At 45.6% G+C, this 20,606-nt stretch overlaps 1 protein-coding gene across 1 annotated transcript; it reads left to right on the top strand.

The window, feature by feature from the left end:
- The first annotated feature begins 1,152 nt into the window (after positions 1-1,152).
- Positions 1,153-19,755, top strand: UBTD2 (ubiquitin domain containing 2). The gene is made up of 2 exons (XM_005418921.3): positions 1,153-1,466; positions 19,202-19,755. Exons 1-2 carry the CDS (start codon positions 1,292-1,294, stop codon positions 19,597-19,599), a joined length of 573 nt encoding a protein of 190 aa, XP_005418978.2. The 5' UTR covers positions 1,153-1,291; the 3' UTR covers positions 19,600-19,755.
- Positions 19,756-20,606: the final 851 nt, after the last annotated feature.

The following is a 20,606-nucleotide window of genomic DNA, read 5'->3' as shown; positions in this document are numbered from 1 at the left end:
TTTTCCGCGACTTACACTTCAGGTTCATGGACGTGTCTGTCAGCCTGAGCCAGCAAAGGAAGCTGATCATTCTTTGCTCTTATGGGGTCAGATTGGATAAAGGCTTAACCTCCTGTTAGGGGTTTTGGTCTCCTTAAAACCTCTTGAACTTGGACTCTCCTGCTGCAGCAGCAGGCACTGATGGGGATGAGAGCAGGGAGTTTTAATCTGTCAATTTTATACCTGTGATAACCTCAAAGTGGCTATCACACAAAAATAGCTGTAGTTAAAGGGAAACAAATGGGGTTGTGTTTATTGAGAAGGAGGAAAATGCTTTTTAAACCTTGATGGATTCCTGGATTTCCAGGAGAAATCAGCAAGCAGGAGGATGCATTTGCACAGAAACTAAGTCAGCTCCTAATTAAAAGCAGCAAATAACAATTGCATGGCCCACATCCATTTCACCTCCCTTCTCCTGAGCTCCACGGTGCTTTGACCTCTTGGGAAAATTGAGGAGGCTCTGGGTCTGGTTTTGACCATACAAGACTGGTAAAAACATAATTCTCTCAAGAAATGAGGATCTGAACCATGAGCAGTATATGAATAACACCCCTCTCACTGCATCACTTGGGAGGTGATGAACAAAAAGGACCAGGCTTGAAAATTCAGCTCTGGGGATGCCTTGGGAAGGCTGAGCTAGAACAGAGACCCGACAGAGCTAAAGAATAAAGCAGGGATTTATTAAAAGGGTCTCCTCCATGGATGCACCTTGGGCAGCACAAGAGCCCAGCCAGGGCTGCTGGGCCCTGATGAACCAAAATGGTCCCAAAATGAACCCAAGATGAACCAAATGGTCCCAAAATGCACGACCAGGCACGGGGTCTCTCCCTTGGATCAGTTCTGCTCCGTTTGCATCTTGCAGTTCATTGTCCCATTCCAGCTTTAGCCCATGCAGTCCCACCCTGCTTGTTTTTCTCTCTCCAGCCCACGGGGTTTGTGCTCCTGGGCTGAGATTTGGATCATTTGTCCTTGGTGCCCAGCTGGAGCAGGAATTGTTTTGTCTCCCTGCTCTGTGCACAGAGCTCACCATCCCCTCATATAAAGCCCAGACCCACACACTAAAGCACCACAGGATGTGAAAAATAGAAAAGCTAAACCTGTGGCATCACTGTAAATCCAAAACAGAGCAACCAAAGGGAATTTGGTGGTGTTATTTTGATGATTTCCCATTTTTTCTTTGTCCCCCGCAGTGGCTCTTGGTCGTAACCAGCCCCTGAAGAAGGAGAAGCCCAAATGGAAGAGCGATTACCCCATGACGGACGGGCAGCTCCGCAGTAAGAGGGATGAATTTTGGGACACAGCCCCGGCCTTTGAGGGCAGGAAGGAGATTTGGGATGCCCTCAAAGCTGCTGCCCACGCCTTTGAGAGCAACGACCACGAACTGGCACAAGCAATCATTGATGGTGCAAACATAACACTACCCCATGGTAGGTGCAGCTCACAGGATGTGGCCTCTCCAGAGGGTAACAGGTTAAAATCATGGTGGTTTTACCCCAAAAATCAATGATGGGGTGGTTTAAAATATCTGGGTTTTATTGTGAGTATGCTCCTGTTCAGAGTTTCCAAGCAAAATGGTGTTAATATCTAAGAAAATCTGCTTTTTATGGTAGTTCCTGCAGGAATACTCAGCTTGAGTCTGATCTTTCCAAGCAGCACTTGGGACTTTCTGTAATCTCTTGGAACACCTGGATGCTCCAAGGCACCATTTTCATAACTTTTTTCCCAGCTTCTCTTTGTAAGGAAGTAGATTATTTCTCCCTCCTGATTTTATGAGTTTCTTTGGCACTTGAACTGTTGGGTTTTTTTTAAACTTTCTCTTCTGAAGAGCCTGAAAAAATTTCCCCAAAATTTGGGGCTGGCAATCTGCTGTTAGATCCTGTGTGAGATAAACTGCAAGCTCTTATTTTGGGTACTTTCCCCTTTGTTTTGTTCTTCTCAATCCTGCTGGGTGGGTGGGATTTTTTTTTTCCAAGTAATATTTCCCTTACTCCACAATTCTGAAATAAATCACTTCCTTATATTCCTAACAGAGATACAGTGAGAGGGGGCTGGCAAGGAGTTACTGATCAAGTCACCATTCAGATAAATGGAAATAATAACTCAGAAATTGCATTTTTGCAGACCTAAGGGAGTTGCTGCATTGTTTTTAGCTGCTAAAATATCAATTGTAAGTGCCAGGAAAACTCAATTTATACATGGGGAAGGTGGAATAAAATCCAGGTTAATTTTCACTGTGGTGTCTCCCTCACATCAGGCTGCAGCCCTCAAAAATTGTCTTTAATGTGGGAAAGTTCCTCTCTGCGAGGCTCTGAGTCTGTTTGACCATACAAAAGCCTGGTAAAAACATAATTCTCTTAACAAATGAAAATTTGGAGGCAGGAGCAGCGAGGGGGATATGATTTCTGTAATGAATTTGATGAGCCCCCATGAATGAGCTGTTTTGGCAGCGTTGGGTTGTTCATTCAGCACAGATGAGCAGCACTTCAGGGGAAAACACTCAATTTATGGCATCAAATCCTGCAAGGAAGGTGTTTGGCACGTTGGGGCTGTGCTGCCTCTTGTTAGAGTGGCACAACAGCTGGTAACTGGGAGGGAGGAGCTGGAGAAACCCAAAGTTGAAGCAGTTTGATCCTGCCTGGGAGGCTCAGTCTGCCTTTGGGGGCACAGGGCAGTCCCTGGTGTGGCTCAGGAAAACAGAGGATGTCTCATGTGCAGTTTCAAGGCTCCCAGATTTGGAAAAAAAATGGATGTGAACTTTTAAATCTGTTTTTCCAGCAGTTTGCTTTGAGTCCTGCCTACTGCTGGCAGGTTATAATCTGCTTTTTAAGGCCCACATGCAGAATATTCAGAGTATCTGAGAAATAACTCAGAAATCAAAGCTGTACCAGGGGCTCTGCTGCCCAAGGCAGGCCTGGCTTGAGGCTGAATTCCAAACACAGAGAATATTTACAATTTTTATCCAGGATGTGGAGCTTACTGGGGATTTTTCTACCTACAGAATTGCATTATTTATTTTTATTCAGCTTTCTGGCACGTTTGGGCATCAGCTGTTGGCAAGGTTCTCTGTGCAGTGTGACCTCCCCAGTCCAGAGAAAGCTGCTGCTTCTAGAAATCCAAATATTCCATTGTCAGTGCCATGGGTGAGGAGATTATGGATCAAATCCTCTGATTATTTTGAGCAAAATTGGGGAATAGGAGGAATAGCTGTGAAGAAATCCAGCTGTGGTGTCTGCAGCAGGATCCTGTGGTCCTGTGGAGGTTCCCTCACATTCCCCATGAGGCTGCTGGGCTCTGCCTTCTTGGGCACCACTGGCACTGCTGAAATTCATCTTTTAGCCCCTTTTTGGGGGGTTTTTTGGGCGCTTTTTTTTTTTGTTTTGGATTTGGATTTGGGGTTTTTTGGGATTTTTTTTTGTTTGGTTTGGTTTGGTTTTTTGTTGTTGTTTTTTGGGTTTTGGGGGATTTTTTGGGGGGTTTTTTGGTTTTGTTTTGGGTTTTTTGTTGGTTTTTTGTTTGTTGGGTTTTTTTGTTTTGGGGGTTTTTGTTGTGTTTTTCTTTGTTGGGTTTTTTTGTTTTGTTTTGGGGGTTTTTGTTATGTTTTTCTTTGTTGGGTTTTTGTTTTGTTTTGTTTTTTTGGTGTTTTTTTTTTTGTTTTGTTTTGTTTGGTTTTGTTCAGATTTTGGGTTTTTTTGTTTCGTTTTTTGGGTTTTTTTCCTCTGGATCTCTTTACCTGCCCATTCTCTGTCTGCTGTAAAAAAGTTTGGATGAAAATTAAGCCTCAGGCTGGCCCAGGGCAGGCTCAGGGTGGGCACAGGAGGAATTTCCCCATGGAAAGGGAGCTCAGGCACTGGAACTGCCCAGGGAGTTTGGATCCCCATCCCTGGAGATGTCCCTCTGTATTCCTGGTGTAAATCTAAATATTTCCCCAGGAAAACCCAACATTTGTTGGATAAATTCCTTTAAATCTATTTTTAAAAAATGGAAGATTTCACCCTGATCTTTTATTCAGCAAAATGCTGCAGTGCCAGGGGCTGTGCTGTTTCATTTATTTGCTGTGTGTACAACAAGAGGCTTTTAAAAATAAAAACCCAAGCCAAGCCCCACATCCACACCTGCCTGTCCCTGTGTTCAAGCCAGGGGTTCCTGAGAAAATGAAACCTTGCAGGAAGGGGAGGAGGGAGAGGAGGAGGCTGGGCACTGAGGAAGGACTGAAAATCCAGATTTTACACCCAGAGACTCGGCCTGAGCTGATGCTGCAAAAATAAAATTGCTTTTTTTATTCCAGAATCCTACAGGATTCTGATCCTACCGGAAAGGAAAGGGAAAAAAATCAAAAAACTCTCCTTGGAGGCTGCTTTCAGGCAGATGTGTCACTCCTCTGCTGTGAGGAAGACTCTCACAGTGTAATTTTTCTAATGGATGCCTTTCCTGGCTTCTGCTGTTAAAAATAGCGTGTAAGAAGTATTAAATAAATAAATAAGCTTGTGGGATGGGCTTAGCACTTCTCATCTATCTTGGGTGACTCTGTGGGATGGGTTTAAAAATAGAAATAACGTTATCACCAATTTATACTTCTTTTTTCTCCTCCTCCTGTCTTAAAGTAGCACATCCTCCATATTTTATTAATGAGTCCATTTCAATTTCATGCAGAAGAGTTTTCCATACTTCTCAGCTATCAAACATGAAATCTTGGAGTGTGTAGTATTTTAAAATAATCTTCATGTTGAGCTGAACTTGGCCTGCAAGTCATTAATATTAATTGCAATCTGCCTGGGGTTAAGTGGAGTTTTTAAATTCCAGGCTGGACACTTCATGAGCTGCAGCAGAGTTCCCAGGATATTGGGGTTAAATATCTCAGAAATTGCATCTTTGCAACCCTTGCATTGTTTTGCTTTGTTGCTGAAATATAAATTGGAGATGGCAGAAAAACGCACTCAATTTATACAGGGGGAAGTTGTAATAAAATGCAGGTTGCCTTTAATAGGTGATAAAATACAAGACATAAAATATACAAAAAAAAAAAAACACAATAAAAATTTACAAAAAAAATCAATAAAAAATTTACCAAAAAAATACAATAAAATAAAATTTAATCTTAAACCCACTCCACCATCAGCTTTGGGTTGGGCTGTTTTTAACCCTTATTAGGCAGTCAATTCCAGGTTGACTGGAATATCCTTTTCACCTCAGGATATTGGGATTTAGTTCCTTTTGTGCTGTTGGAGTGATGAAAGGGTTTCTCTGCTGAGTTTTCAGCTTTCCTGGGCCTTTCCTGGGCCTTTCCTGGGCCTTTCTTGGGCCTTTCTTGGGCCTTTCCTGGGCCTTTCCTGGGCCTTTCTTGGGCCTTTCTTGGGCCTTTCTTGGGCCTTTCTTGGGCCTTTCCTGGGCCTTCAGCTCCTGTGGCCCCAGCTGCCTTTTCCTGGGAGCAGCTCTGGCTCTTTATTTGCTGAGATCCCCAAAAGTGGGATGGGAATATTTCCCTGAAATGTTGGGGAGAAATAAAGAACATCGCTGAGATATTCCCACTCTAAATAGAACATTTTCTTCTCCTTTGGGTGAAATACGGATTAGAAAAGCATTAAAAAGACAACAAGGAAAGCCCTCAACGCCAAGAGCAGCAGTGTGGGGAAGGCTTGGGGGGTTTCCCACAAGTTCCTGATTCCAGCAAAACTGTGCTGATTAAATCACACACAATCCCAGAATTATTTCGGTTGGAAAAGATTTCCAAGATCCAGCCCTGCTTGTGACCAGCCCCACCCTGTCACCTGCAGATCTCTCAATCCCAGATTTATCAATGCCACAGGTGAGTCCAATATTGCCTTCAAACAAAAAGCAGAATTACAGAATTACAGAATTGGAGCTGCCTGATTTCCAGGAGGAACACACAGCTCTGGAATGTGCTCCCTGGACACCTCCAGGGATGGGCACTCCACCCTGGAGCAGCTTTGGGCTGAGGTTGATTTTTACATTTATCACTGGTAGTCAATATAAAAAGTTGCCCTCTGCTATGTTGAAAACTCCCTTTTTATTTATGTTGATGAAAATCTCCATTTACTGAGTCCATTTATTTTATTTTATGTTGATGGCCAACTGAGCTGTCAGTGTGTGCTCACAGCCCAGCAAGCCAAGCATTAGGATTGAAATTTGCACAGCAACTCAGAAATATCTGCCACAAAATGCTATAAAGTGTAGGAGGCTTTTAACACTGATCATTCCATGGATGGTTCCTGTAAATTAAAGAGCTGCAGAAGTGGAACTCTGTCCTTCTGCAGAGCTTTTTGTGTGGTGGCAATGTTGGAGTTACCTGCTGTACTGATGAATTTGTGATGGAGTCAATCTGTGCAGTGAATTTTGCTGTGGAACCTTTAGCATTTAAATTGAATCCCCTGTGAACTGCTGCCCTTAAAACCACCAGCTCCTTGTGGTTTTTCTTCCTCTTGTCCTTGAAAATTTCTGTGTCCATTGCTGGGAATTAAAGCTGTAGGAATTGCTTGCTTGTCTGAAGAGGCTTTTTAATTATCATTCAAAATCATATTTTTGATGGATTGCATTCTCTCTAAACATGTAAAACATTGCTGGACAATGTGTTTTTTCTGTGAGGATACCAAATACTCGCTCAGGTTTCTCTAATGCCCCTTTAAATGAATGTTTTGGTGCTTGTGGCTTTCTAATTTTAGATTCCAGCCGAGTTATGAAAGCTTTGGGAGGTCTGACTATCAAAGCCTGCCTGTCAGTATGATCAGCAGTAGCACTGAGAGGAAAATGCAGCCCATGAAAGTTAAGCAAACTCTAAAATCTGTAGTGAATGTCATAAAATTTACAGCTGAGCCTCCTGGTTTGTTGCTTTGGGGGTTTTTTTGACTAAACTGCTCAAGAGACAGCAGTTATTAGTTCCAGGGAAGCTTTTTCTGGTTTGTTTTTCCTTCAGTTTAAAAAAAACCCAAAAGGCAAGGGATTAAAACCCAAAATTGCTGCTGTCTTGTGAGGAAGCAGACAAGCTGCTGCTGGCACTGAGGCTGTGTGTGCATTAGGAGAGTGCTTTTATTTTGCTTTTTCTTCTACACATCCACGTCTATTTTTAAGGGTTCTTGACGTCAGGTCCCCTCTGTAGGCTGGGAGGCTGAAATGGGGAGTGAATGCTTTGGGAATTTCATAAAGCTTGAATCCCTCCTGCCTCCCAGCACCCCCAGGCATCCTCTGGGGAAGGGCTGGGAGCTGCATCCCAATTTTGGGTGTTCCAGCCCCGTCCCTGCCTGCTCTGCAGCACAGGGCAGGGCCAGGGGTGACAGAAGTGGCTCTGCTCCTGCTCCTCTGGGCTCCTGCTGAGCAGTGGGGGAGCCCAAACCACCCCAGAATCCAATTCCCAGAGTGGGGCAGCCCAACTTATCCCAGAATCCATTTCCCAGAGCTGGGGAGCCCAGCTCATCCCCAAACCCCATTTTTTGGAGTGTGGGACCCCAGCTCATTCCAAAATCCAATTCCCAGCTCATTCCAAAATCCCAGTTCCCAGCTCATCCCAAAATCCATTTCTCAGAGTTGGGGAGACCAGCTCATCCCCAAAACCCATTTTTTTGGAGTGTGGGAGCCCAGCTCATCCCAAATCCATTTCCCAGCTCATCCCCAAATCCATTTCCCAGCTCATCCCCAAATCCATTTCCCAGCTCATCCCCAAATCCATTCCTGGAGCAGCTCTGGCTGCCCTGGCTGCTCACAAAGTTCCTCCTGCTGAGGAGCAATCCCCCAGTATCTGCCTCTTTCAGTGCCCAGGCACAGGAATTGCTTTTCCATCCAAAGGAGGGATCCTCAGCTCTAGGCTGAGTGCCTGGATTTGGGATTTCCCTGCCCCAGCTTCCCTCAGCCTGCTCAGGGCACAGTGGCAGCTCCTTCTCTGCTGCCTCTTCCTTTGGTGATTTTTGGTATTTTCTGTGTCCATCACACCTGGAAAAATGGCTTTTTTCCCTTGAGAATGTCCATGGTTCTAAGAGTATCCTTTGTTGTTGTGTCTCCAAATTCCTCCTGACCTTGAAAAAGAATCACTTTCCTCACAGCCTCCTCCAATGAAGATGCTGCTCTCCATCATTTCTGCAGTGATTAATATGTTTAAAATAGATCACAACGTCCTTTCTGAGGGATGCTGAATTCCCAATGTTTTCTTCAAGTGGAAGAAAAATGAATCAAACCCTCAGGATGTAAAGCAATTGTGGCTGGCTGGAATATTTATATATCTAAGTGCAGGTTAGAAACTCTCAGCCCTTCAAATAAAAACCCCACTTAGGGCTCCATCCTACAGTTGTTTTCCTTAAATATCCTTAAATTTCCTTAAATAACTTATTCTCTCATGTTTTGAAAGGTATTTTGAGGAGCTTTCTCAACAGAATTCTTGGGCTCTTCTGAGTCTCTTCCCCTGCAGCCCTTGCCTCTCTATTTCCTGCCTTTGGTTTCAGTTTGTCTTTCTGCTGTGGGGAGGATGACTGAGCAGCACTTTTCAGAAATGCTGTTTTAGGGGATTTTTTTAACCATTATTGTGTGACCAGAAAATTGCAGTTAATTCCTTTAAGAAAAACAAAAACAAAACCAACCAACCAAACAAAAACACCAAAGCAAAAAACCCAAACTGGCCATGAGATGCTGAAGCTAAACCCAGATTTGTGCCAAAAAGAAGATCTCAAATTCCTCATGGAGGAAGCTGTTTGTTGGTCTGGGTGTTGTAGGTGTTCCAGACAGGAGTGTGCTTCAGGTGAATAACAGTGCTGTGCTATCTGATGCTGGTCAGGACATTAAATATTCCCCAATAATATTCAGGACGTGATGCTTTATTAAATATTCCCCCGGAGTGGACATTTCCTCCATTATTGGCTGCTTCCAGTGGAGGGGCTGAGGATCAGCTTCATCTGCCTTGCTGTCTGCTTGGCAAATGAGAAAAAGAAAGATGAACTCTTTAAAATGGGAGTGGGAAATGAAGTTTAAAATGGGTTTTCCCCCTGAAGATTCCAGTGAGAGCCTTCCCTGGGGATCTCTGCTGCCTTCTGGAGTTGTGGTTTGCAGTGGATTTGGTTTTCCTGGGGGGATTGATGCCCTCAGGTTGGTAAATGGAGGGCTCAGCCTGACCTAAGGGTATTTTATTTTGATATTTTAGTAATTTATTTTGATATTTTAGTTGCTAGAATATCAATTGTAGGTGCCGGGAAAATTTCATTTATACATGGGGAAGGTGGAATAAAATCCAGGTTAATTTTCACTGTGGTGTCTCCCTCACATCAGGCTGCAGCCCTCAAAAATTGTCTTTAATGTGGGAAAGTTCCTCTCTGCGAGGCTCTGAGTCTGTTTGACCATACAAAAGCCTGGTAAAAACATAATTATCTCAACAAATGAAAATTTGGAGGCAGGAGCAGCGAGGGGGATATGATTTCTGTAATGAATTTGATGAGCCCCCATGAATGAGCTGTTTTGGCAGCGCTGGGTTGTTCATTCAGCTGAAATGTTGCACGAGCACAGATGAGCAGCACTTCAGGGGAAAACACTCAGTTTATGGCATCAAATCCTGCAAGGAAGGTGTTTGGCACATTGCTAAAATATCAATTGCTTGGGTGTCCCACCTGCTTCTGGCTCATCCCACTCCTCCTCCATCAGCTCCACTTGATTGTGGCCAAAACATTTGGCATCTTCTGCTGGTGTGGCTTCAGGAATTTTAATAATAAAGGTAATAATAATAACGATAACGATAATGATGATGATGATGATGATGATGATGATGATGATGATGATAATAATAATAATAATAATAATAATAATAATTTTCTGTTATTATTTGACTTTTCTCCGAAACCAAGGCAGAAGTGGGTGAGCCCCAGACAGTTTCTCCCTTTAACCTTTTAGGGGCAGGTCATGGTGAGGAAATCCTGCCTGAGGTGTCACAGAGAACACGGGCAGCACTCATGAGCTATTGCAGTATTTTTAAATACTCCACAACCTCCTTCAATAAATACTCAGCTGATAACTCGGAATCACTCACTGAGTGTGTTACAGACAGCTTGACCTCTGGAAAAATCTGAATTTCAAAGGATTTTATGCACCTAGAGCTGGGAGCTGCTTTTTGCTGACAGTTAACATTGAGAAAGTCATCACTGAGAAAAAATCTTTCCCTTTTTTTGCTGAGCCCAGTCCAGAGCAAGCAATGCTTGGTTTGTAGCTCTTTTGCAAAGAAAACCTGCAGCAGAATGAGCTCCGTGTTTCCACCTGTGTTTTGACTCCTTGAAACTGCACAGAAACAATGAAACCTCCGAGCTGCTTTTAATAATTCCTGAGTGATCAAGGAGGGTTTTTATAGAAGGTCACAGGTACATCAAGGCCTTGAATTTTTTAACCTTTTTGGGCTCTCACCATCTGTGCAGCCTCTGCTTGGGGCACATTCAGGGCATGAGGCAGCACCAACATTCACTCTTCCACCTTTGTGCTTAATCAATCTTTTTTTCTCTTTTTTTTATTTTAAATAAGGGCCACTTATTTTATTTCATTTTAAATTGTATGTTTTATTTATTTTATTTTAATTGTAATTTACTTTTTATTTATTTTATTTTAATTTTTTTTATTTTATGTTATGTTATTTTTAATTTTATCCCAGCAATCAATTGTTTCCCTTCAATGCTGCTGCAGAGAAAGAAGAGTCTGATTTTGACAGATTTATATTTAGACTTTTTAACTTTCATTTTTTTAAATTTATTTAAATTTATTTTATTTTAATGTAATTTAATTTAGTTTTATTTTTTATTTATTTGATTTTATTTTGAAGAAGGGCCTCTGCTCTGAAAGAGCAGCACCGTGGAGGTGAGGAGCAAATAAAGAACACTCAGATCTTCTGTAACCTCCTTTAATCCCCTCCACCCCCACAGCCTGAGCCAGCCTTGTGCTGGAGTTTTATTTTCGGATGTGGGCACTGCTGTGGGATCCTGTCAGGCTGCTTGACCTCCCTGGAGCCTTGCACATTTTTGCTGGTGATCCTTGGAGACTGAGCGTGCAAATGAGGGAGTGCCAGGCTCAGCGCAGGTCCTGGAAGGGCAGCAGGTCCTGGAAGGGCAGCAGGTCCTGGAAGGGCAGCACGAGGCTGCAGGGAGGTGGGAGCAGGAGGAACAAAGGTGCAGAGCAAACCTTGGTCTTTGTCTGGGGCATTCTGGGCTCGTGCTGCCTTCAGAGGTTGGGCAGTGTTAGGGGAGTAAAGGATTATTGTGACACCCTTATTAAAGGATTCACCTTGTGGCTCCATCCTACAGTTGTTTTCCTTAAATATCTTTAACTTCTGCCCTCGTGTTTTGAAAGGTTTTTTGAGGAGCTTTGTCAACAGAATTCTTGGGCTCTTCTGAGTCTCTTCCCCTGCAGCCCTTGCCTCTCTATTTCCTGCCTTTGGTTTCAGTTTGTCTTTCTGCTGTGGGGAGGATGACTGAGCAGCACTTTTCAGAAATGCCTTTGTGCTGCCTTCAGAGGCTGCCTGGAGCAGAGTTAAGGAATAAATTTGGGATTTATGAAAAGCCCTTCACAGGACACACCTTGGGCAGTGCCAGAGCCCGGCCGTGGCTCCACCCCAGATGGATCCTGGCCACGAGTTCTCACACTTTGATAAGTTTGGGTCCATTTCCATCCTGGGGTTCAGTGTCCAGTTCCAGCTCCAGGGGATGCAGTCCCACCCTCCCAGGTTGCTCCCCTCCATTCCCTGCTGTTTGCACTTTTGGGGCTGAAGCTGCAGCGGTGTCCTTGGTTGTGGGGCTGGAAAAGGATTGTTCTGTGGGGCTGAGCTGTGAGCAGAACTTGCTGACACTTTGTATGGAGTGCAGAGTTTTGTACCAATACAGAGTCTGGAAATATGGAAGCTCAGACTGAAGGCATCACTTGCCTTCTCTCCCTGTTGCACACAGGTGAGGGAGTTGTTCAGTTTGAGTTTTCCACCTCTGGGAGACAGCTCCATGCTGCATCAGAGCCAACATCTGTTGGGTGTTCAATCTGAGGGGTTGTCACTGCTGCTGCTTTACCTGGAGCTTTAACAAGAGCTGTGTCAGCCTGAATTTCCCTCCAGATCCATGTGGAGCTCAGATTAAACTCTCTGAAATCTCATTTTGAGCAGAGGATTGTTTGGAGGCTGAACCCCCTGCCTGGAGTGCACAGGAGTTGGAGCAGCAGCTCGAGTGCTGTGCTCAGCAGTTGCTGATTGAACATCCCAGCAAGTCATGGTCAGTCTGTGCCTCCTCCTCTCTGCAATTCCCTGGAATGAGGCTGGAGCTGGGGGAGTTTTGAGAGGGAACGGCCTCAGGCTGGGCCAGGGCAGGCTCAGGGTGGGCACAGCAGGAATTTCCCCATGGAAAGGGAGCTCAGGCACTGGACGTGCCCAGGGAGGGTTGGATCCCCATCCCTGGAGTGCCCAAGGAATTCCTGGTTGTGGCCCTTTGCAGACTTCCAGGGACACAATCTGTCAATGTCAGTGGTTGGCAAGAAAAAGGAGATTTCTGTCACGTGTATAATGTGAACCTCCCGTTTGGTTTCCATTTGAACCGTGCCAGTTCTGGGATTTGGGATGCTGAGTGCCAGCTCTTCACTCTGGATTTACAGGAACAGCAGGCTGAAAAAAATCAACGGTAACCAAGGCATTGACAACTTGTGTAAATCTGAGCTCAGCCTCACCCTGAGCAGGTGACCTGGGGACTTTAAACGCTGCCAGGGCAGCTGTGCAGCCTCAGGTGGTGAGGATATTCTGCTTTCCTCTTCCCCTCCAAAACCCTCCAGCCCCTTGAAGAAGCTGGATAATGCAGAACAGCAAATGTAAATGAAGAGGGTACACCGAGAAGCTCTTCTACCAACCATTTTATTTTTAAATTTTTATCTAAGAAGCCTGTCTAGACAGGCATTTATTTTCATGACATGCAAAGCAGAGTGGTAGATGAATACTTCATTAGTAAAATGACTTGTCATCTTTGAACCCTGATGGAATATCTCTTGGAAGCTGTTCCTTCCATGCAGTGTTAGATCCAAGTTTTACAGGGATATGGATGTAGCAGTACATATGGTGTTGTTAACATGACAACTACTGAGCATTAGTGCATAATTACTTTATTTGTCAAAGCCAGTGATGGAAAGCCAGTGAAGTGTACAGCCTGGAGGAATGTGAGCTCTGGTAGAGCTGTTTTAGGGAAGGATGAGGTCGTTTGTGGAAGTTACACTGCTGGGAAATGTGGAGCTTCCTGGTGTAGGTCCCTTCTTCCCTGGTCTCCATCAGGTGAGGGAGGTGGGGTGACAGATCCCAGCTCCTCTGCTGGGATTGCCAGTGCTGCTGTTGGCATTAGTGTGGATTTCTAAGAGGAGTTTTGGGGGATTTGGTTCCCTGAGCACCCCTTTCCCCAGTGTCCCATCCCTGTCCCTCTGCTCTCCCCTCTCCAGCACATCAGGCACAGTGAGGGAGGCACAGCTGGGGCTAAAACCTGAACAAAAGTGCCTCATTTAGCTAGGGCAGAAATTCCTCTGCTTCAGAAGACTCTGTTAATTATCTTTCACCTTCAGCCTAGTTAATTAGTGCTAATGAGTGAAGTGATGCTGGTGCTGTGCTGTGATAAAGGGAGAGGATCAGCAAGCCCCAGCGATGCACGTGGCACACATGCAGCAGGCTTTGCTCAAAATTTGGGTTTGTGGGGACCTTAAAGCTCATCCAGTGCCACCCTCTGCCATAGCAGGGACAGCTCCCACTGTCCTGGCTTTTTCCAACCTGGCCCTGGACACTTCCAGGGTTGGAGCAGCCACAATTTCTCTGGACAAGCTGTTCAGTGAGGAACCTGCCCTGTGTTGGGGTGAGCTGTGCTTAGTTTGGGGCAGGAAGGCTTGGATACACCTGAGGGATCTTTGGTTGCATTCTCCAACTGGGATTTGCTCTTTAAAAGGATTATTTTGGTATTGCAGCATGAGGAAAAGCTTTATTCTGTGGAGAGTGGCAGAGCCAAGGGAGGTTGTGAAATTCCCTCTCTGGGGACATCCCAGACCCACCTGGATGTGTCCCTGTGTCACCTGCTCCAGGTGACCCTGCCTGGGAAGGGTTGGGCTGGATGATCTCCAGAGATCCCTTCTAACCCCAGCCATTCTGTGACTGCAGGAAAAGCAGCTGGGTAGGATCCTCAAGGTTGGGAAGGGTGTCAGAGTCTCTTATTTTCCCCTCTTTTCAGTTTCAGTTCCTGTGTGTGGGAATTTCAATTCACAAGTGGGAATGAGCTGGTCCCGCTCACCAAGCAGCTCCAGGAGCCCTGGGATCTCCTGCTGCCTCTGGGAGTTCTTCTCCAGCATGGAATGGAGCCAGACCAATAATGTTCCCATAATGGAAGAGCTGTTTTTCAGTGGATTTGAAATGAGAATTATTAAATGCTTAACTCTCATTATGTGCAAACCTATTCCTTCAGGAGCTGCAGTGGCAGAGGCAGCGTGGGATGAGAGCAGAGCAGTTGTTCCCTGCCTCGGGATCCAAACTGCACCTTTGTCCAGGAGCTTTCTGCCAGTTCAAGTCTGCAGAACCCATGGAAATTGAGTGTGGAAGGAGCACAGGAGGGGGTTTATGTGGGTGCTTTATTATCAAGTGTTTCCCCCACACCATTAATTCTTTATTGTTCTCTCTGCACCGTGCAAGGCACTGACTTGCACGAGCATTCCCACAAATTTCCCTCTGGAAAAGGGGAAAGCCGCTGTGGTACCAGCAGCCTTGGACCCTTCCAGGGATGAACTGAGCAGTTTCTGTTGGGATTGAGTCAGGAGGAGCTATTTGGTGTGAATTCCTCCCGGTTTGGGCAGCCTGCAGGTGAGTGGAACACAGCACTGTGTGTGTGCTCCTGTCCCAGCCCTGCTCCCCCTCTGCAGGAGCCACCCTCCACCTCTCCCACATGCTCCTGATGTCAGTACAGGGATTCTTTTCCTTAGAAAATCTTGTATTTCCCAGTTCAGACCTAGAATCAGCAGCTAATAAAGATGAAGAGATAATTCAGCTTTTCTGCCTCATCATTGCTCTCCAGGAACTGCTCTGCTGTAAGACCCAGAGACTTTGTTTTCCTTCTGAATTTCAGGCATCAGTGGTTTATATTGGGTCCAAATCAATACTCCACAGGTGAGAGCTCTGCTTTCCCCAATTTATTCAGCAATCCAGGCTCAGCTTGGCTTTGGAATGGAGATTTTCAGTCAGAAAAACACGTGAACCAGCTGTTCCTTGGGCAAATGTGTTATATACAGTCTCCTTAAATTAGCTGAGTCTCACTGCACTGCTACATTTTGGGTTGTGTTGTCTTAATTTCTCTTCCTGCAGCAAATCTGGCTGAGAGAAGGGGGAAAATAAAATGGAAATCTGCTCAGTTCTTAAGTTTTGGGTGTTTCTGAGCAATGCTCCTCAAAATTGCTCAGAAAATTGAAGGCATTTTATGAACAGAAAACAAGAATTTTCCTGAAGAGAATGGTGTGCAGCTTAAGGAATTGCCAAAATGCCATTTCAAATGCATTAAAACTTTCTGTGTTTTCAGGTGAGTGTGACCATATTTGTTTGATTTAATAACTCCTGCAAAAGTTGCCCTTCCTGTCATTGAGAGCTCTTAAATTGTTGGTCCTGCAGGAGGATAAGTTCGAACTCTGAACTACTTAGGGGTGGAAGCAGTGTTTTAACCAGTCCTTTTTAGTGTTTTCCCTTCCAAATCCAGTGAAATATCCTCATCGTCTTCATAACACAAAGTTTTTGTGGCTGGCAAAGCAATTAATTTCAAAATGTTCCCGTTCCCTTATGCTTGATGATCACATCTGCTTATTTTTCCCTCTGAAATTCTCAAGCTGTCTCCTACCTGGATAACAACCAACAAGAAGCTCTGCCTTGGATCCTTCCAGAATCCTTCACTCTCCAAGGCCCTGTTAGCTCTGAAATATTAAAATAATCCCATCTGCCGTTGTTTTTTGCATTGTCTGCCACCCTTCCTTCCTTCCTGCTGCCTTCCTCCCAGAATCTGCCCCTTCCAGAGGTTTCTTGGGATGATCCAGCAGTGAAAACTCCAATCCTTGAGGCTTTGGCATCTGAACCTCTCTGGTTTGGGGAAGGGGAAGGGAAATGAGGCTCACTTGGGATGTGGGGTGGTTGTTCCCTGCAGCTCTGAGCATCTCTGTGCTGCCTTTTCCTGCTGTGCTGGAAGGACCCTGCTGCCTAAGAGACAGAAAAACATCAAAAACAATTCTTTCTCTCTTGTTTTCCCACTTTCTCATAAAAACTTCATGGTCTTTTAGTGCCCTTTCCAGCTAAATGTGGTCCAAGCTGCTGTATCCTGCAGGAAGGATCAAAAATTTGATTCTCAGTTAGAACAGCAATGTTAGGATGTGTTCCAATAGGATGTGTTCTCTAGTTGGGATATTTGTGATTCTCAGTTAGAACATCAATTTTAGGACATGTTCTCTAGTTGGGATGTTTGATTTCCTGTGATTTTCAGTTAAAACAGCAGTGTTGGGATGTTTGGGGACTTGGGACAGGGGACATTTCCACCAGGATGAATGGGAGATTGGGGTTACTGGTGAGGTTTAATGACCTGTTCTACATTAACAGTTTGGTAGAAACCATTTTTCAGTCTGGGATGGGATTGTGGGGTTTTGTTGGCAAGAGCTTTCCTCTGCTGTGTCTCTCTCTATTTATTTATTTTTTTAGCGGCAGACCTCCAAGTTAGCTGCTGTTTGAGAGGATTTGTTTTAATATTGCTTATCTGATGATGAATAAGGAATCCAGTGTTTATAGCATCAGCTTTGACCTCCATGTTAGTTCAGCTGGGCAGCCAGATAAATGATGAAGGAATTCCTCAGCAAGCCCCCCATGTTATTTAAAATTAACTCTTTGAGGAGCTCTTCTAAAGCTGATGCATTCTTTTAAAAGAAATGGATTTCAAAGAAGTTTTAACTACATTGAAAGGCTGTTGAGCTTTGGATTTTGGCTTGTGTTTAGCAGCAAATTTGTTTCTATGTCTGGAATTTAGTCCTGTGACATTTAGCAAATAGATGAGGAGTGAGATGAACGTTGTAAAACAAAACTGAAGTGTGGGAACTCCAGGCTTGGGTCTGTAAATGGCAAAGAACCATAAAAAGGTTTGGGTCCAGCACAGCTTTGATAAAAGTTGGTTTGCTCTGAAATTCATTAATGGTAAAACACTGTAATGAGTTGATGTAATTAGATCATTTTATTTCCTTTTGTTTTGTTCTCTGATAAATCTCAGGGCACAGATGCCTGTACAAACAGAAAGCCTAAACCACTGATCTTTTGAATGATTTCCTCTGTGTGTTTTTGCAAACACAAATTATCCTTAAAAAAAGAGGATTTCTATCCAAAAGATTTCCACCAGAAGATGTTGCTGTCACCCTGGGCTGGGTGACACCACGTATCCCTGAGGTATAATTTTATATTGTGATCATTTTGCTGATCAAACAGTAAAGTTAAAGACAACTCAGTGTCAGCATGAAAAAAAACCTCCAAATAAAAAATCCCTTAGTTTCCAGCAAGGAGCACTTGGCTGTTGTGTGCAGAACAGAGTCAAAAAGGTTTTTAATATTCTGTAGCTCAAGGACATGGCTCCTCTTCAGGCATTCCCAGCTCCACAAGGATGGGGAATTTGGCAAGTGACTGTGCCCCTCTAGGGACAGAAATGTGGAAATTGGTTCTACAGGTAAATTCAGACCAGAGCAGAGGGGCTTTAACCACAGTGAGAAGGGATTCCTGCTTTTGGGATGCAGCTTCCTCAGTTTCCCAGACTCTGCTTTCATCCTTCTCTGCCTTGAATTGTTAAAACAGCACAGAAAATGTGCTGCTGCTTTTCTAGGGTAGCACTTGAAATCTATTTTAGAAAGTAAAATCTTTATTTTATAAAGTTACACTGTGAAAAACTCAGCCTGCATTTGATACTTCAGCGTGTGGTAGAATTCCTGAGCACCCAGGTTATCCAGATGATCCCAAGCGAGTTTAGGGAAATAAAAATCCCTCCTGTGCACTCCAGGGTTTGAATGTGGGCTCAGAGATGCTGTGGAAATCCAAAATCCATGCTGGGTGTTGTTCTGTGGTGGTGATGGAGCCGCAGACTTGGGTGGCCGTGTTTGTTTGTCCTGGCAGTGCTCACTAAAACACCAGGCCTGCAAGAACCATTCCAGCAATTTGGGGATGTTTGAGAAGTTACAAAATCCTCCTTTCACAGAGCCCTCCTGCATTTTCACAGCTCGGGCTCAGCCTGGTGGAATTGCTCCAAGTGGCATTTTTGTGTCCTGAACCTTGGCCATGCTGCTGCTGAAATGAGGCATGGGAGCACATCCTCATCCTTCCTGCCTGCCTAGGGACTTTATCCTGGTTTATCTGGGTTTTTTGGCTTTTATGGGGTGCTTTTATGTCAACCTCAAGTTTCAAACAAGGTGGGCCATTGATGATTTTTGTCTTTATGCAGACAAGGTAGGGCATTGATGATTTTTGTCTTTATGCAGACAAGGTAGGACATTTGATGATTTTTGTCTGTATGCAAACAATGTGGGCATTGATGATTTTTGTCTGGTCCTTTAAAGCCTGAATTCCAACCTCACCTCTTGGGTGGTTGAAGAGCAGGGTAAAACTTCCCAGAGTGACCAGTGCAGTGTGAAATGTGCCAGCAACTCCCAGAGTGACCAGTGCAGTGTGAGATGTGCAGTGTGGAATTCCCACTTATTCCCAGAGTGACGGAGTGACCCCTGCAGTGTGAGATGTGCCAGGAATTCCCAGAGTGTCCACTGTAATGTGAAATGTCCAGTGTGGAATTCCCACTCATTCCCAGAGTGACCCCTGCAGTGTGAGATGTGCAGTGTGGAATTCCCACTCATTCCCAGAGTGACCCCTGCAGTGTGAGATGTGCCAGCAATTCCCAGAGTGACCAGTGCAGTGTGAGATGTGCCAGCAATTCCCAGAGTGACCAGTGCAGTGTGAGATGTGCCAGCAATTCCCAGAGTGACCAGTGCAGTGTGAGATGTGCCAGCAATTCCCAGAGTGACCAGTGCAGTGTGAGATGTGCCAGCAATTCCCAGAGTGACCAGTGCAGTGTGAGATGTGCCAGCAATTCCCAGAGTGACCCCTGCAGTGTGAGATGTGCCAGCAATTCCCACTCACTTTCCCCTTTCTCTCCTCAAGGTGCTCTTACCGAGTGTTACGATGAACTGGGCAACCGCTACCAGCTCCCTGTCTACTGCCTCGCCCCACCCATCAACATGATCGAGGAGAAGGGTGACCTGGAGACTCTGGACATCCCTGAGCCCCCTCCCAACTCTGGGCACGAGTGCCAGCTGCGCCTGCGCCTGTCCACGGGCAAGGACCTGCGGCTGCTGGTGCGCAGCATGGACACCGTGTACCACATGAAGCGGCGGCTGCACGCCGTGGAGGGAGTGGAGCCGGGCAGCCAGCGCTGGTTCTTCTCTGGGAGACCCCTGGCAGACAAAATGAAACTGGAGGAGCTGAAAATCCCAAAGGATTACGTGGTGCAAGTCATCGTGAGCCAGCCCTTAGCAAATCCCACCCCGGTGGAGAACTGAGCGCTGCTCTCGTTTGGTTCTTCTCTGCTGCGTCTCTGTTCTGGGGTTTGGTTTTGCTGCCCTCTCTTCTTTTTTGGGGTTGTCCTGCTCGTGGATGGGTTGCAAGGAATGACCAGCAAACAAAAAAATTCCATCTGTGATGGAGATCTGCAAAAATGTACAAATGTGACCTGGCCTCTGGGGTTTGCCCGATCTCGTATTGAACAGGACAGCAATGGGGCAGGGCAAAGGAAGGGAAGGGAGAAGAGGGAGGGAAGAGGTTGTTCTTCACTTCATGCAGATATGTCATGGTCCTGGAACTGTCAGTGGTGTCCTGATGCACGAGGCTGGAGCAACAGAGAGCACTTTTATTTAAAAACCCAACTTCAGACGGAATCAATGTTTCCAGTTCCATATCAGCAGCACACACAGTTCCTGCAGGAAGGAGCTCACGGGGATCCCTCGGGGTGTGCCCGGGCTCTGATGAGGCACAGCCAGCCCTGGGCAGTGCAGCTGGGCTGGGCTTTGCTCTCTGGCAGCTCCTGCTGATGCTCAGACCCAGCAGTTGTACATTCCAAGGTGGCAGTGCAGCCCTGTGCCGCTGCCCCAGGCAATAACAGCCCTGTCTGCTCTGTACTGTAATTCACCTGCTCCAACACTGGCTCAGCCTCAGCTCCTGCCTCGTGGGCACCTGAGTCTGTGCCTACTGAATTCCTGCCCTCAGATCCCAGAGGCTGTGCTGGGGTGAGTGCTGCTCTGTGATCCATCCCCTGTGTCCCACAGCACCCCTGGGCCGGGTGACTCTGCTGTCCCTGCCAGGGGTGATGGATTGCAGCTCCCCTGGAGGCCTCCAGGCTTGGAGATGCTGAGGAAGCAGCAGCACACAGCTGCCAGCTTCTGGGGTGTCCCTGGGAGCCAGCCCTGGAGCTGGGGTGGCCTCAGCAGCACAGAGAGTGTCCCCAGCCAGTGCTGGCCCTGCAGAATGTACCAGGGGCCCTGCAGCAGGTGACAAATCCTTCTGTAGTCTC

The sequence above is a fragment of the Geospiza fortis genome, unplaced genomic scaffold, assembly GCF_000277835.1.
Source record: "Geospiza fortis unplaced genomic scaffold, GeoFor_1.0 scaffold55, whole genome shotgun sequence".
Taxonomy (NCBI): domain Eukaryota; kingdom Metazoa; phylum Chordata; class Aves; order Passeriformes; family Thraupidae; genus Geospiza; species Geospiza fortis.
Note: the sequence above shows the minus strand (reverse complement) of the source record. Positions and strands in the feature narration are given on the sequence as shown.